We start from the raw sequence: 17,326 nt of genomic DNA, 5'->3' as shown, positions 1-17,326 counted from the left end.
TTGTAAAGCTGTAAATGTATGGTATGCTTTCCGTTATGTGCCCCAACTGATCCTTTACCCTATATCTTCCACAATGGTCTATGTCTTGTAAGATTCAGCCCACACCTATCTCCAAGACGCAAAGAAAAATCCTTTGAATTCAAAACTCGGAATTAGGGCAGTAAAATGTGCCTAGCACCATTCTGTAACTGTGTAGACGACAGTTCTTCCACGGACTCAGTTTGGCTTCCAAAACTATTTTGAAGAAGCCAATCAAAGAAGCGTAATGTTACGAGAATTAACGAGACAAATCTTTCCAAATGAGTTCGCGATTTAATTCTAATTTATCAAACATATTTCTTGTCACCTGTAACGTTCCATCAATCGGTGAATTCAAAAAGAGAGGATCGACAGATGTTACTCATTAAAATTCTGGATTTTGTTAACTTCATAGGTTTTTGTTTACACTTTTTTCTGTAGCTACGCGCCGATTCGTCAGTGGGTAGATTCGTCAGTGGGTAGATCAGTCAGCAATGTGTGTCATAAGTGATTAGCATGTACTTTCTTTTCCAAGTGATTTTTAATAGTTAATGAACGCTTTGACGCAGATAGAACACTGATGTCTCTTTTATATACTGTTTTCTGGTGCTCTCTAATAACAAACAAAAAAATATTTTTTATTGTTAAAAAAAATCTGAAGTTAATAAAAAAAATCTACTGAATTCTCGGAATTATATGTGTGCTAAGACATAGGGCCGTGGTAGCCCAAGAGGTTAGTAATGGCATGTCTTCAGATCATCCTTAGGTCTATTTCCCATACCGCTGCCAATAGCCCATTGTGCAGCTCTAGTGCAAGGTAAACTAAGTACCAATCTACCAAAAAAAAGTAGTTTGAAATGTTTTTTTCGTTCATATTCGAAAATTTATAAATATTTGATTTTGAAAATTAAAGAAATTTCAATGATGAAAGACAGTTTTTTAGATCTAAGAAACTGCAAATTTGAAACATTGTTTGGAAGTGAGCCATCTTTGACAAAAAAAAAAAAAGATAGCCATGTTCTCTGCTTTATTTCATAACCACAAATTATAAAATGCTAAGTACAATATTTTTCACTTATTTTGACATAAATGAATGCAAAATAATAAAAATAGTAGGAAAAATATGCTAAATAAAAACTATGCTGTTGATTTACGTCGCACTAGAGCTGCACAATGGGTTATCTGCGACGGTCTTGGAAACATCCCTGAGGATGATCTGAAGACATGCCATCACAATTTTGATCCTCTGGAGATGGGGACGACCTGCACGCAAAGTCATGCACTTTACGGTAGAATAGTTTAACGTGGACCAATACCGCACACCCTCGGTCCCTACGCTGACTGATCCAAGTGGTCACCCACTACACTGACAGCAGCCCGTGATGATTTACTTCGGGGATCTGCTGGTCTGAGCGATAAGTCCACTGCGGGACTTAAAAATTCTGCTTCAAAAGGTTTAGTGATTGATAAGAAAGTAATGTAAACTAACTAGACAGTAAGATAAACATGGTTAATTGCCTGTTTTTAGAGTTCTGCTTTCCTCACCTAGAAATAGACTGTAGTGTTATGCTCATTCGATTTCTGTACATGAATGATTAAAAAAAAAACACTTTTTCATCCTTTTAATTTTTTATTTGAAAAAGCAGTTTGTAGTACAAAATATTAACAATATGAAATGTCAACGAAATATAAAATAATGATGCAAATTACAATATATAAAATTCAAAGGGTGTTGTGTTATTCTAATAGAGTATTGTTAGTAGATTTTTCAAAAATGTTCAGTTTGACTAGAACTTAAATGTTTTCAAACTAAATTTTTAGAAATGTACTAAGAAAATACAGCACCAAATGATTATAAATTCATATAAATACATTCAAAGATTTGATAAATTTTTCTTTTTTCAAAATGCTATTGCGTCAGAAATAAAGTGACTTTCGTAAAAAAGGCACTACTTATTTTAGTATCTCAATTCCAAAAAAGGTAGAGATAAAAAACAATATCTTAAAAACTGTAAATAGACACCTTGTTTGTGGAAGTATAATTTTGTGGACAGCTACTTTTTAAAAAAATGTAAAATCTAGTTTATAAAAAAGATTTGGCGACACCATTTAAAATGTTTTAAAAAGTATGTGTAAATTACTATAAACTTACAAACAGTGGGCTTTTGAAAAAAATGCATTCGATTTGAAAGTTACTTAGATATTACTCGTTTAAACATAGAAACATCTAAAAAAGAAAGAAAAAACTTAATTCGGAACACCCAATCAGTTATGAAAATTAGAGCTGGATACATAATTTCTTCTATGCAGCAATTTTCATGATACATCACCAATACCGAGATAGATTTCTTATACAGGGTACTTAAAATGAACAGAGTGTGCTCAAAGGCTCGTAGTTCCGGTTCTGCTTGAAGGATTCAAAGGAAATTTCAAATACATGTTATGAGGTAAAGGTTACCACCAGAAAAATGTTTTTTGAAATTTTGCCTATAGAATGCCCGGTTTACTAAAACATGCTAATAAATAGCCCATGTCACTTCGTATAATAAAGATTTAGAGGCCAGCATGATCACCAGATATTAACTCTAAGGACATTTCGTTATTAGGTTTTCTCAATGATTGCATTTCACAAAGATATGTAATTACTTAAGTGGACTTGAAAAACCAGCAATGACAACTATGCTTTTATTTATGCTGATATGTACAGATGTTGATAAAGTGGTAGTACACTTAGAATAGTATTTGATTGACAAGACATGCACATAAAGCACACACAAGTGTTAAATATTAAAAATATCGATTTTTTGAACTGTTATTTTAATTTTTCTTTGTTACAGTGCCACAGATAGGGGAAATTTCACATTTTTATTCTAATGGAAACCTTTTAGCATAACCAGCATAACATACATCCAAATATTCATGTGAACATACATTAAATCTTCCTTCACTGTTTTGTAGAACTGGAGCTTTAATTTTAAAACCCACTAGAAAGATTCTTGTTTAAAGTAAAGTTTCTCATTCCATACAAAAAATTTCCATAAGCTTAAAAGTGAAAAAAAAAAGTGAAGTAGCAAATTAATGCTACTAACTTTAATCATTATTTTTATTCTTTCTGCAAAATTATTCAAAGTTTATTTTTTATTTTTTTCAGGGACTTTTATACGACCCGTTCAACTGTTGAAGTTCAAATTATCTCTTGCACACCAATTTACAAATTAAAAATACTGAAAAAAAAATATATATACTATAATAAAATACCATTTAATATATGCGTAAAAACAGTTGGAAAACCATATTACAACTTAATGTTATCCAGCTCTAATTTTCAACTTGGGCTTAAATATAGATAAGATATTTACAGATTTAAAAAAAAAAAAAAAATAATTTTGTCAATGAGGACCAATTCATTACAGCATTTAAAATGAATAATCAGGGAAAATGTAAAGCTCTGCTTTATAAAGGAACTGATGGATTAATTTTTTAAAAAAAATACACAAAAATTTGATCAAATCAGAAACATTGATTATAATAAAACAGACAGGAACAAATTAACTTTTGATTCGGTTTCATCAATTTAAACTGCTTTTATGGACGCTGTAATGAATTGCAGATATACAATTGGAGGAAAATTTGATATGAACTAGCACATACACTTCTACACTACAATTTGCTACATTATATTTTTTTAAGGAAAAAAAAAACATCTCAATCCTATACAGTGCTTATGTGTCCTTTATGTCACAAACTGCACAATAAAAGTTGCGTACATTCACAACCTATATAGTCCACCATATGCAATGAATCAAGATATAAATGTTATCATTGCGCATAAAAGCTTTTTCAGAAAAATTTAATACTTCCAGGTGAGAGGGTGTAGAATAGGACTACATTCATAAAAGTTCCTTCACGGGACACAAACTTTACATAATGTAATATACACATCTTATGGCATCATTCTTTATTCTCCTTGAACGGTCAATTCATTTACTTGACCATGGCCATCTAACTCCACGACAGGCTGCAAAATTAATAAATGTCAACTATAAATACTGAACATAAAATGTGCAAAATTTTATATTTAAACAGTGTGTTTTGTAATAACCAGGGCTAGGATGTTGAACATAATTAAATACATCTTTTTCATTTTAGATTGTTAATTCCCTTACAGGAAATGCATTTGTTTTGGTCATTATTCTTTCAGATTTTTTTCCCACCTTTTTTTTCTAATTTTGAGAGTAATTTGTTTGTGAATAAATTTTTTTCTTGATCAGGGTGCGTAGCCAAATCTTTCAACAAAAAATGAGAACCTTTCAAGTACTTTTTAAGCACTCAAAAAATATTTTTCAGCACTATATACAATAGCAAAATATTTTTCAAAGACTTTAGATGATCATGAGAAAATAACTAGCTTCTGACAAAGAACTCTTTTCTTAATTATATTAGCCGTTATAAAATGATCAGATATTTTTCGGTTCGATATCGGAGGGTGGAAAATGAAGTCTGAAATCGAGAATATCTTGCAAAATGCAGCAGAGTTGCACATGAGAAGGCAATAATCTCACCAAACCCAGCTCACATAGGGATTCATAAGCATTTCATTAAATATGTAAAATGACTGGCGCTTTCATACGCTATAGACCGATGGCACGCCGAAAGGAATTCTGAAAATTTTGAATAGAGCAATGTGAAAAGCACGCTTTTGCATAATATGTGGCGAAAATCGACATGGTAACGAAAAAAAATCTCATTTTTGAAAAGAGAATATTAAACACTTCTTCAAAAACCCCAATGATAAAAAGCACCTTTAAGTGCTTCTAAATAGCGAAAATAAGCACCTTTAAGTACTTTTTAAAAACGCTACGCACCATGTTAATAAATCAGTGAAATTTTCCATTGAATCTTGTAATATAAAATATCTTTTAATAAGAAGTGATGTTTAACAGAGTTTTTAATGGTATAAGTAATAGGAACAACAGGAATACAATAGGAAATCTGTAATCTGTTAATAAATCTTTAAATTGAAAGATTCCCTATTGTTTTAAAGAACATCAAAAAGCATTTGACAATACACTGAAATTTTTTTCTTCTTTAAGAATAACTAAAAATTAAAAATTCTATTCTTCATCAGGTATTTATTTGTATTTCATTATTTTAATACAAAAATTCATATATTAATTTCCTTATTTTTTATTAAATTGAAAAAAATAAACAAACAAGGTACAATTGATATTTTTTTTAAAAAAAACTAACTTAAAACATGTTCTTGAAAATTTTTAAAGGCATTATTTTTCATTTAAAAGTCAACCAAACATGATCACTACAAACCAGGGATCGTGATTTTTTTGATTTTTTAAAAAAAAATCAAAAAAGTCAGATTGTTTTGATTGAAATCGAATTTTTTTGATTTAAATCAGATTTTTTTTATTTTTATTCAAATACACTGTGAACTTTCATTTATGATTAAAAAACTTTGTAAATGTTATGATTAAAAAACTTTGTAAAAAGAATACTTCAGGAGTCTGTCTCGGTTTTTCTGTGAGGTATACCTTTTTTGTGAAAATTTAGACATAATTTGTGAAAATTAAAAATCATATCAAAAATTCTTTATAGAAAATCAGATAATGTCAAAGATACTGCAAACATATTATAACCCTACTGCTTCAAATAGACTTTGAAGAGAAGAATGACACTATATCAGGAGAAAAATATCTGAATTAAAGAGAAAAATAATGTAGATTTTAATTCCACGCTTTTTCATTCAAAAGGTGGAATTTTAATTAACATTATTTGCATTATTTTTTGAAAACATCATGCTTATTAATTACTTTCTACAGCTATGCAAGTCTATATTAAGACAGCATTAAATGTTTACTTTAATCTGTACTTTCAATCTCAAGAATCAAAACATTTTTAAAAATGTAATTTCAAATGTGTTGGGATTTAACAAACACCAAGAACGAAAGTAATTTCCTTAACTAAAATTAATTAATGCAGCAATTTATTTAAAATAAATTTTAAAACTAAGAAAACAAAATAATAGAAGTATCAATAATTTAAAACACTGATTTTTAACTTTTAAAATCAATATATATATTTAAAAAGAAATAATTGATTTAAATCAATGACTTTTTTAAAAAAATCATTTGATTTAAATCCTGATTTAAATCAACAAACCCTGCTACAAACTGATGTTTTCAGAATTTTTTTCAAAATTAAAATCAAAAACGTTTACACGTAGGTCTCAATTAATACTGCAACAGGGAGAAAACAAGAGCAGCTCCGAAACATAACAAATCATTACTGAAAAGAAAGAAAAAAAATGAAAAAGTCAAAAAAAAAAATTTTTGAAATTTCGATAGCTTTTATGATATTTTTTTCTCCCTCATTCAAATGTTAATATGGGACCTCTAGAGTGATTTTTGTCAAAGCTAGTATCTGTACAAAATTTTTATTTCAATAGGGATTTTTTAAGGAAACTTATACAATTTTAGGGAATTTTCAAAAATGAGCGAAAACCAGCATAATTTTAATTAAACCAGTAGAAACTGGCTAAATCCAGTAGTCTACTGGAAAATCCAGTAAAGTTCACAGCTATGCATAGGACATTTTAATAAAATTTCTGTTTTCCAAAGTGTTTCTACACTGATTTACTATTATCATTAAATGCTTTTTTTTAAAAAAAAAATAGATTGGAAAAAGTGACCAGTTGTTTATTTTAAGTCACCACGTTTTGTTGCCTCGTTATGCGGCAAGTTGTTATTTTCAGGTTACATCTGATTACAAGATATTTTTTGATTGCAAGCATCTAGTGATAAATTGTGGCAACCAGAGAATGGCCATTAGAAGTCATTATCTGATGTTTGTAATCTTCGACAAACAGTATAAGTATCTTTTACAACTCCCGGAAATGAATAAGCGCATAAAAAGATATGAAAAATATTTAGCTAGTTAGATGTATACAATTGATAACAAAAACGTGTAATAGGCTTAAAAATTAAACTACACAATCAAGAAAACTTTTACCTGGTTAGTTAAAAGCAAAAAATAACTATTTTCTTTTTAATGATAAAAAAACTTTGAAAAACTAAAACACTAATTCTGATTTAGTAATTAGTATTACCTATAAATTATTTAAAGTATTAAGTTAATAACTTAATAAACTATTTGTGCCATTTTTTAAGCTGAGGACAGGAAATAAAATTTTGATCAATTAAAGTTTAATACAACAAAATAAAATTTATAAAAATGTATTCATTCTGTGGAGAGTATTTAGAATTTTGGTCACTCCCTCGTCGTCCTGGTTGGGTAATTTATATCATTGAGAGAACACTGCCAGCCAAATATTGGGGGAAATGAAAATTTTTCAGGGTAAAATATATTAGAACATGAAATTACAATCCTTTTAATATAATATGAACATTGATTTCTGTATAATAAAGACATTATTAAATTGTGTGATCATAATGAAATATATTACAATTTTTTTAATTCTATATATGTATCAATAATAGAAAATAGATAATGTTATTTATAGAATTATATAATATAGAATTTATTAATATAAAATAATAATAACATAATATTCATAGAAGTTATAATGAATATTTTCGTTCGCTATAATTTCTGAGAGGAAGGGTGGGATGTTATAAATTACACTTACATATCTTTATATAAATGCTACACATATCTAATAAAATATAATATATATATATATAATCATTTAAATATACGAGGGTTGTAAATTAAATAGTGGCAACTTAACCTTGAAACTCACAAAAGGGCGCGCATGCATAAATAGGGTATGGGTGCGGTGAGGTGGCGCTGTTGTCGATGTGTAGAGTGCAAAAAACAGTCGATTTGTTTAGAAGGGTAGTTGTTGCGTGGCGTTAAAGTGAGGAGTTTCGTTTCCATCGCTCTAAAGCATGTTGTGAAAAGGCTTAATGACGAAAAAAGACGAGATGCTTGAATCCATCGTGCTACTGTCCTATATGGTAAAGCATTTGCTCCAAAGGCTTCCACTAATCCTCGATAGCATTCTGTTGCATTTTTGCCACGGGCAACCTCGATTGTAAGCCACGACCGCTGATCATCTTTTGAAAACATGCTTTAGAGCGATGGAAACGAAACTCCTCACTTTAACGCCACACAACTACCCTTCTAAGCTAATCGACTTTTTTTTCCACTCTTCACATCGACAGCAGCCCCACCTCACAGCTCCCATATCTAATTTGCGCATGCCCGTCCTTCTGTGAGTTTAAAGGTTAAGTTGCCACTATTTAATTTACAACCCTCGTACATTACTATCTGAAACCTATAACTTACTTGGCTTTCATCAATAGTCCAGGTTCCATCCACAAGGTATTTAATGTGATATTTTCCTTGAGGTAGTTTCAACTTAGTTGAAAAAGCACCATCCCTTAAAAAAATAAAATTATAAATAAATAAAAATAAAATTAATAGTAATGGAACTGTGGAAAAACATTTTACTTAAATAAGTTTGAAGTAGAGAGAAATTGTGTTTCCAATAAATAAATTTTTTAATATATTTTTAGATTACATGCATTATTTTTTTCAATGAAAAAAAAAGAGTATTAGTATATTGCGTCCATCAGGAGAGCTCCTACAGACATCAGTCTGGCATCGTGATGGGTACTATGGTTACGAGGAAAAGTCACTTTGAATAAGGGTGTGGGGTGAATAGTTTTGTTTTGATCTTGGCATAGGTCAGCTTGAGTAAAACACTTGACGCCTTCATTCCTCCGTTACACCATCATTAGAAATGTTCTCTCGCTTGTTACCATAGCAGCAGATAGCTCCAGACTTTTAGTCTAAAGGAGCTCTCCTCAAAGCTGCACTATACATTGATTGTAAAAACTTCTTTCCTTATTCAAAATATCAAAACAAAAAATTTGATTTATTACTATGCACAAGTTTTGATCAGCATTCTAGATAATATAGGAATTGCATCAAGCAACAAATTGATAATAGGGTGTTTTACACATAGACAATAGACCAACAATGCAATTGCTCAATTAAAACAAAAACAAAATTTATTCTAATTATAACTTGTAGCAGCACACAGTAGTAAAGTCAAAAAGGTAGAAAACCTTACCCGGAGATAACGCTTATGATCGAAAATATTAATTTAAGAAAATCTTTTAAAAATATTAATGATAATTATGAAAATCATTTAAAAATAAATTAAGACCCAAATTTGGATTTAGAAGTCTGTATTCAAATAGAATAACATTTCAATGAAATAAATTAAAAATATTATTGAGTTACAGCACAAAAAAAAAGGAAATTGTATTCATATAGTTCTCCTTAGATTAATATAAAGTTCAATCTTTTCTCTAAAGATGATTTCACATGTAACACAGGAAGTAGCTATTAAAATATCACACTTATAAATTACTACTTTGTTTATTCATGTACCAATCAAGAGATTAAATATTAATAATTTCTCGAAAAATATGGATATTTTAAGATTGCTTTCTTACAATTAAAATTTAAAAAATTATATTTTAAAATCGCTAATTTAGTTTTTTTTAAAAAAATGCTTACTGCAAATTAAGAACACAATTGTCACCCCATTGGTTGAAATCTCCAGAAATTTCAACTCTATTAGCCTCTTTTTTCCACGAAATCAAAGTAGGGATTTCAGCAGTACCATTTTGATCACCATTGACAGTTCCATTTGTAACCTGTAAAAAGAAAAGCTACATAAATAAACTTCACTACCATAAGTTTTTATAGGCAAATCTGAAACATACAAAACTATAATGCTATTTTAGACAAAGTGTTTTAAAAATCTTTCTCACACCACCCTTTTAACCTTCTAAGCCTTGGAAGTCTTTATAAAAATTTTACTAAAATACGTAATCGGGTGAATTAGGGGTTATTGGGACAAGACATTGCATAGCTAAACAATACCTAAAACTTAGGTTAACATTTTGCATATTACGCCAAGTCTGGCAAAAACCAATCCTGGTGCACTCGTTGGACCAGCCGAAAGAAATGCAGGTAAAAAGATATTCAAAATTAAAAGTCAAACTGATGGATGCAATCTAATGTCTTAGAGGTGTGAGAATAAGTTATCGTGAGGTTTATTTCCAATTGATAAAAGCAATAATTTTAAAGCTACAGAAATTGCATTCTTAGAATTTTAAATTTGTTACACTATATCAACATAGGTTTCACAGTAAGTGATTGTAGCATTCTGTAGCAAGATCGTTTAACAAAAGGTCTGATCAACATTTCGATGCAGGAAAACCAGCAACTGAAAGTTGTAGGAAAGACAGGATTGCCATTTAAATAAGGTTAATGATCATAAATGTGAAATACATTTAATATGTTGAGCAACTGAACAACGAAGGTGTGAATTATTTCATTTAAATCACTATTCATTTCTAATTATTTATTTGAAATTTCAAGATAATAATTGGTTACTATTCCAGACAGTCACTATTCTGGGACCTACATGAAACTGTACAGGCTATTAATCAATCTTGTAAACATAGCATCTAATGTACACTTTAATAAGAAGTTTCTTTAAATAAATTAATCAACTGATGTTAAAGCATAAACATTTACCTCATTTTGCACAATGTCCCCATTAACCTCTCCATTTACTTTAGTTTCTGTTGGGGCAGGAGAAGTTGGTTTATCTGCTTCTGTTGGTGTTGTTTCTACAGGTGATACTGGGACAGATTTTTGTTCTTCTGAAACTATTTCTACGGGTGATTCATTTTTTGGACTTTCTGGAGGTGCTGGCAAATTTTCTTGAATAGAAGATGCTTCAGTTTTAATTTCTTCTACCGGAGTTTCAGCTTTTGTTTCTTCTATAGGAGTTTCAGCTTTAGTTTCTTCTACGGGAGTTTCAGCTTTAGTTTCTTCTACGGGAGTTTCAGCTTTAGTTTCTTCTACGGGAGTTTCAGCTTTAGTTTCTTCTACGGGAATTTCAGCTTTAGTTTCTTCTAAGGGAGTATCAGCTTTAGTTTCTTCTACGGGAGTATCAGCTTTAGTTTCTTCTACGGGTGTTTCTGCTTTAGTTTCTTCAATGGGGGTTTCTGGTTTTGTCTCCTCTACAGGGGTTTCTGCTTTTGTTTCCACTACTGGGATAGCTGCCTTAATCTCTTCTACGGGGGATGCTACTTTTTCTTCAACAGGGGATGCTACTTTTTCTTCTACAACAGGGGATGCTACTTTTTCTTCTACAACAGGGGATGCTACTTTTTCTTCTACAACAGGGGATGCTACTTTTTCTTCTACAACAGGGGATGCTACTTTTTCTTCTACAACAGGGGATGCTACTTTTTCTTCTACAACAGGGGATGCTACTTTTTCTTCTACAACAGGGGATGCTACTTTTTCTTCTACAACAGGGGATGCTACCTTCTCTTCCACAACAGGGGATGCTACTTTTTCTTCGACAACAGGGGATGCTACTTTTTCTTCGACAACAGGGGATGCTACTTTTTCTTCGACAACAGGGGATGCTACTTTTTCTTCGACAACAGGGGATGCTACTTTTTCTTCGACAACAGGGGATGCAACTTTTTCTTCGACAACAGGGGATGCAACTTTTTCCTCTACAACAGGGGATGCAACTTTTTCTTCAACAACAGGAGATGCTACTTTTTCTTCAATAGGAGAAGCTGCTTTAGTTTCTACAGGTGCTTGCGGCTGTGCTTCTACAGTTGCATCTGGTTTCACTTCCACAGGGGTCTCTGGCTTTGCTTCTACAGCCGTTTCTGTCTTAGTTTCAGCAACAGACTCAATTTTAGCTTCAACTTGTGTTTTTTCCTTTGATTCCTCAGCAACAGGAGATGCTTCACTAGTGGGTGACTGAACCTCAGATATGACAGCAACACTTGGTGCTTCTTTACCAGGACTGTCCTGAACTATGTCAGTTGGTGCATCGCCAGATGTTGCACTTTGAGTCTCTTCCTTCTTAACTTCAGTTTCTTCTGCACTTTTAGTTCCATTTTCAGTAATTGCAATGTCATCTTTCTTCTCCTAAAACAAAGCAAAAACATTTAATATATAATGTTGTGTTCAACTGACATGTGATTCATTAGATACAAATATACAACTAATTATTGAAATTCTAAATAATAAAAGCTATCTACAATTGAAATTGTTTATAAAATATCAGTTTTAATGCGATATATAAGATCAAATATGAATATTTTTAAAGTATAGATATACATACAGCTTATATCTACATCATTTTTTATGATTGAAATTACCAAAAGTATCATATTGCTAGATAAAAAGTTTAGGTGAGAAATAAAATTTAAATTCACAACTAGAAGATTTCTGAAATGAAAAAAAAATTACATTAATTACTTTTTGTCTAAACTGGTGATAAACAACGAAGTTAGGGGTTTTCAATTACATGATATGCAAGACAAAATAATTAAAAAAACAAAATGATTTAAAAGATTTTTCAATATTGCATCTCTGCAAAATTAAAATAATATTTAAACAAAGTGTAGGTTAATACTGAGAAATCTGTAGCGCAAAAAAATTAAGTTAAAATTTAGCGCTTGAACTCTGCAATTATCCAACAGTAAAATATTTATCAAACATTTCACTTATAAATGTGACCCAATTACAACTGAAAATGCTGAAAAAGCAGGGAGATGTAAATTTTTAATTGCATTTATATTACCTTTTCACCTCTGTACAGCGATTTTCCCCAATATTTACTGAACTGAGTTTAAATTGAGAAAACTGAATAATAATTATGGGAACTAAGGTCCAGGTGATAGTTAGCGTATAATTGAGAAAAATATTCCTTTGCAACTACTATTAATCTATGTTTTTAGAGGCACAGATATACACAAGGGTATTTTACCATACTATAAAAAAATTAACCCTTTGACAATGAATTTTAAAAAATGATTTTTTTGTTCAGTTTATTATTCAAAACGTTAAAATAGGTCACAAATAAGGCAAATTTAGTATTTGCTATTTTTCTGAAAAGCGGTTATCAATCTAGAGGCTGGGACATATATGTCCCGGCCGTACTTAATGGTGGGATACATGTCCCACCTGTAGTGATCAACTTACAACAAGCACATCTATCATTCTGGAAATATTTATTCTATGGACTTTATATCTCTCCCAGCACAAAATCACAATGCTATTTCATGCAAGAAACTCTATAGCGCCATCTAGAGGATATTTGACTCATGAAACACGTATACTTGGTTCGACTCTACGACTGGGACATATTATAGTAAGTGCTTTTCACCCCATTAGTAATTTTTAAACATTTGTTGGGACAAATGAGTCCGTTAGTAGCCAAAAGGTGAAATAGAAGTATTTAGAAAAATGTTTGTTTAAAAAACGATTTTATTTTTTTTTAAACTTCATATTAGAAATAATCAACAGCTATAAAAAGTTAATGTAACAATAAAAATAAATATGTGACAAAATGTAATTAAGCATACTAACTTTAAAGAACTGTAAAAATATTTGGGAAGGCGAAATACATTTAACGTATGCATTACAGCTTCGAAATAGTATGTGAATTGTTAAGGAACTCTCCTTTCACGTGAATCTTTCCACAACAAATTGATGGATTCTGATCTGATTCTGAAGGATCAAAATTTTGAATGGAAACATTGGACATCTTAAAAATTCTGTTTTCCAGAGTCTTTTACTACCCTAATGGACTTTTTATCATTAGACGATTTTCGAAAAAATAAATAATTGGGGAAAGTGACCGGTTGTTTTATTAATCTAAGTAACCATTTTTTTTTTTTTTTTTTTTTTGTCGACTCGCCACGTGTTGAGTAATTATTTTCATGTATCTCATGAACTCAATAATTAAGAAAAATAAAACTATTTATAAGAAGTAAATATAAATAAATCCTATTAATTTCGTTTTAATAGGTACTCTGAATGATATATAATAAAATCGATTTATAATGAACACTAACATGCTTATCACTACTGAAAACAATGTCTTTTGAAAGCAAATGATGTTCCGGGGAATAATAATCAAAGAACAGTTCACTAATCTTAACTACTCCAGGGTGCGTAGCCAAATTATTCAACAAAAAATAAGCACCTTTTAAGCACTTTTCAAGCAAATAATATTTTCAAGCACTGTAAAAAATCATAACTAGTCATGCAAAAAAAAAAAAAAAAAAAAAAAAAAAAAAAAACTTTTGGCATTGTTTTTGACAATTGCCAAAAATTTTTTATCATTTAAATCGAATGACGTTTTCATATGCTTCGGACTGACGAAACGCGAAATAGATTGGGGTTGAATTAACTGAGAAAACGTTGAATAGAACAATGTGAACAGTGTCTTTCTGCATAATTCGTAGCGAAAATCAACATGGTAAAGGAAAAATCTCAATTTAGAAAAAGGAAAATTAAGCACTTTTTAAGAACACCCAATGAAAAAAAGCACATCTAAGGGCTTTTAAAAACGAAAATAAGCACCTTTAAGCACTTTTTAAAAACGCTATGCACCTGGCACTCAACGTCTATTATTTAGGCAAAAAAAGTCCTCCTGCAAAACTTAGTTTATTTAACTATAACTATAATTTATATCAGCTATTTAGTTACTATTTTTTTTAAACAGGGTGCCTAGCCACATCTTTCAATAAAAAAATAAGCACCTTTAAGTACTTTTTAAGCACTTTATACATTAACGAAATGCAAATTAATTTTCAAAGACTTTACATGAACATAATAAAATAACTAGTTTCTGACAAAGAACTCTTTTCTTGGTTTTATTAGCCATTGTAAAATGATATTTTTCGGTTCGATATCAGAGGATGAAAAATGAAGCCTGAAATTGAGAATATCTTGCAAAATGCAGCAGAAAGGGAAATAATCTCACCGAATCCAGCCAATACCTCCTAGAAAGGAATCAAGCCTCACGACGGGTTACTATAGGCGATGATGACGTAGTAGAGTTAGGCCCAGAGGGAAACCAGTCAGGGTAGCTATTTTTACGAAAAACTCCGAATCTGATCAAACGAGCCATTGGCGATATTCTCAAGTATTATAACCTGTGTCGGCATTCAGCCAATTGGCGAATATTTTTGATTTGAATTTGTAAACAACCGTGTGTGTTCTGGTGTCAACGTTCTTCGTAAAATTTATATTTATTCAACAAATGTTGTAAATGTCAGCATTAATTTAATTCTTAGTGTTATGGATAATTGCCAATGAGTGCTGTGTACCAAACTGCAGAGGATTTTACAAAGTTGATGGTACAAAAGCATTAAATTTTGGATTTCCCAATACGTAAGAAATGGCTTGCCGCCATGCCAAGAGATTTTGAAGTTGCAAAGAATTCTAAAGTGAGTAATATTTGTTCTTATTTTTAAAAATTTAATTATGCTTCTTTATTATATTTTTACTAAGAGTAAATTATTTTAAATTGTGGATAAATTATTTATAATAATTAAGTTGTTCTTATCAATCATATCGCAAACTATTGTAATATATAGTTATTTTTATAGAGTTTTATTTTATAAAAATATTAATAATTTTAGTATTTTATTAAATTTTTGCTCAAACTTTAAACATTTTTGTTTGACCATAATATATTGTAATTTATTTGATTATGAAATTTAAATCTATTAATTTTTCTACAAAAATCTATTAATTTTTCATACATGAATATAGTATGTACTATTTATTTTAAATGCACATTTAAATATTGTATTCATTTTGTTATAGGTATGTGAGATGCATTTCAAGGAAAATGACATTAGAAAAGAGATATTAAATGACATTAGAATTATTTTTAAATGCTACTGAAAGTTAAACATATATCAGTAAAATTTATGTTTACATTTTATTTATCATTTTTTGAATTTGCTATTTAATAAAATATTTATTATCTAAGGTTGCTTACTTTATTTTAGTTTATCAGTGTGACGGGTAAAAATTATACTTTTTTAAATGTTACTGAAAGTTTAACATATTTCAGTAAAATTTGTGTTTACATTTTATTTATCGTTTTTTGAATTTGCTATTTAATAAAATATTTGTTATCTAAGGTTGCTTACTTTATTTTAGTTTATCAGTGTGATGGTAAAAATTATACTTTTTTAAATGTTACTGAAAGTTTTAACATATTTCAGTAAAATTTGTGTTTACATTTTATTTATCGTTTTTTGAATTTGCTATTTAATAAAATATTTGTTATCTACGGTTGCTTACTTTATTTTAGTTTATCAGTGTGATGGTAAAAATTATACTTTTTTAAATGTTACTGAAAGTTTTAACATATTTCAGTAAAATTTGTGTTTACATTTTATTTATCGTTTTTTGAATTTGCTATTTAATAAAATATTTGTTATCTACGGTTGCTTACTTTATTTTAGTTTATCAGTGTGATGGTAAAAATTATACTTTTTTAAATGTTACTGAAAGTTTTAACATATTTCAGTAAAATTTGTGTTTACATTTTATTTATCGTTTTTTGAATTTGCTATTTAATAAAATATTTGTTATCTAAGGTTGCTTACTTTAATTTTAGTTTATCACTTCTAACAATCACACTTCCACAGGAAAAAAATACAAATTATAATCATGCTTTTGATATGTTTTTTTTTACTATCTAAACCTTGTTTGAAGACTGCATTTGATTTTCTAAATTTTTTTAAGCTCATTTTATGTCATTGTTTATAAACAATTTCTATTTTATTTCGTATGCTCTAGTTCTAATAACATGCAAAACATAATCATTAAAATCCAAAATAATCATCTACTAAAAATGTAAGTATCATATTATAAAAATTAGACCCCTTTCTTAGTTTTATGTCAAAACTATAATAATAATAAATGTGTAAAATCCCTTTAAAAATATATTTCTTTGTTTTTAATCCATACATTTTATAACAAAAAGTTAGATAAAATTTTCCAATTTATAAAATAAAACTGATATTTAATGCTTAAAAATATATTTTTTTTCATTCACACAACAGTTATTTTTGTTAGAATTGATTTATTGTTAATCATTTCTGAAAACAAATAAATATATTAAGCATTTTTACACAATTTAAGAACATTTAATCTAGACAAAAAAAATAATAATAATAATTTGTAGAAAGTAAAAAATTAGTAGAAGAGTAACGAAAAAGTGTCGAGAAACAGAAGGGAAAAAGAGAAGCTTCGTCAGAAGTGATCAGCAAATCTGGGCCTAACTGTATGAGTCATCGTTTTCCGTCCTTTGGCTTTCTTCAATCTAGGAGGTATTGATCCAGCTCAGTAGACGCACATGCGGTCCCGCAAGTATTTCACCAAATATGTAAAATGATTGGCTCTT

General features: G+C 29.6%; 1 protein-coding gene and 1 long non-coding RNA gene across 5 annotated transcripts in view; one reads left to right on the top strand and one right to left on the bottom strand.

Annotated features, from left to right (window-relative positions):
* Positions 1-1,628: 1,628 nt before the first annotated feature.
* Positions 1,629-17,326, bottom strand: part of LOC107455266 (uncharacterized) — a 103,325-nt gene continuing 87,627 nt past the window's right edge. For all 4 annotated transcript variants that reach the window (XM_043051649.3, XM_043051650.3, XM_043051651.3 and 1 more), the window contains 4 exons: positions 10,612-12,036; positions 9,583-9,722; positions 8,341-8,434; positions 1,629-4,036 (listed from right to left, as the gene is read on the bottom strand). In XM_043051649.3, coding sequence (XP_042907583.2) covers positions 3,977-4,036; positions 8,341-8,434; positions 9,583-9,722; positions 10,612-12,036 — 1,719 coding nt within the window. In that variant the 3' untranslated portion in view covers positions 1,629-3,976. The remainder of the gene's footprint in view (positions 4,037-8,340; positions 8,435-9,582; positions 9,723-10,611; positions 12,037-17,326) is intronic.
* Positions 15,067-16,516, top strand: LOC147810812 (uncharacterized). The gene is made up of 2 exons (XR_015432967.1): positions 15,067-15,350; positions 15,733-16,516. It is a non-coding gene; the product is annotated as an uncharacterized LOC147810812 (long non-coding RNA).

Source organism: Parasteatoda tepidariorum, chromosome 4, assembly GCF_982258835.1.
Source record: "Parasteatoda tepidariorum strain Cologne lab strain chromosome 4, Ptep-v5.0, whole genome shotgun sequence".
NCBI lineage: Eukaryota > Metazoa > Arthropoda > Arachnida > Araneae > Theridiidae > Parasteatoda > Parasteatoda tepidariorum.
This window is presented reverse-complemented; position numbering and strand designations above follow the sequence as displayed.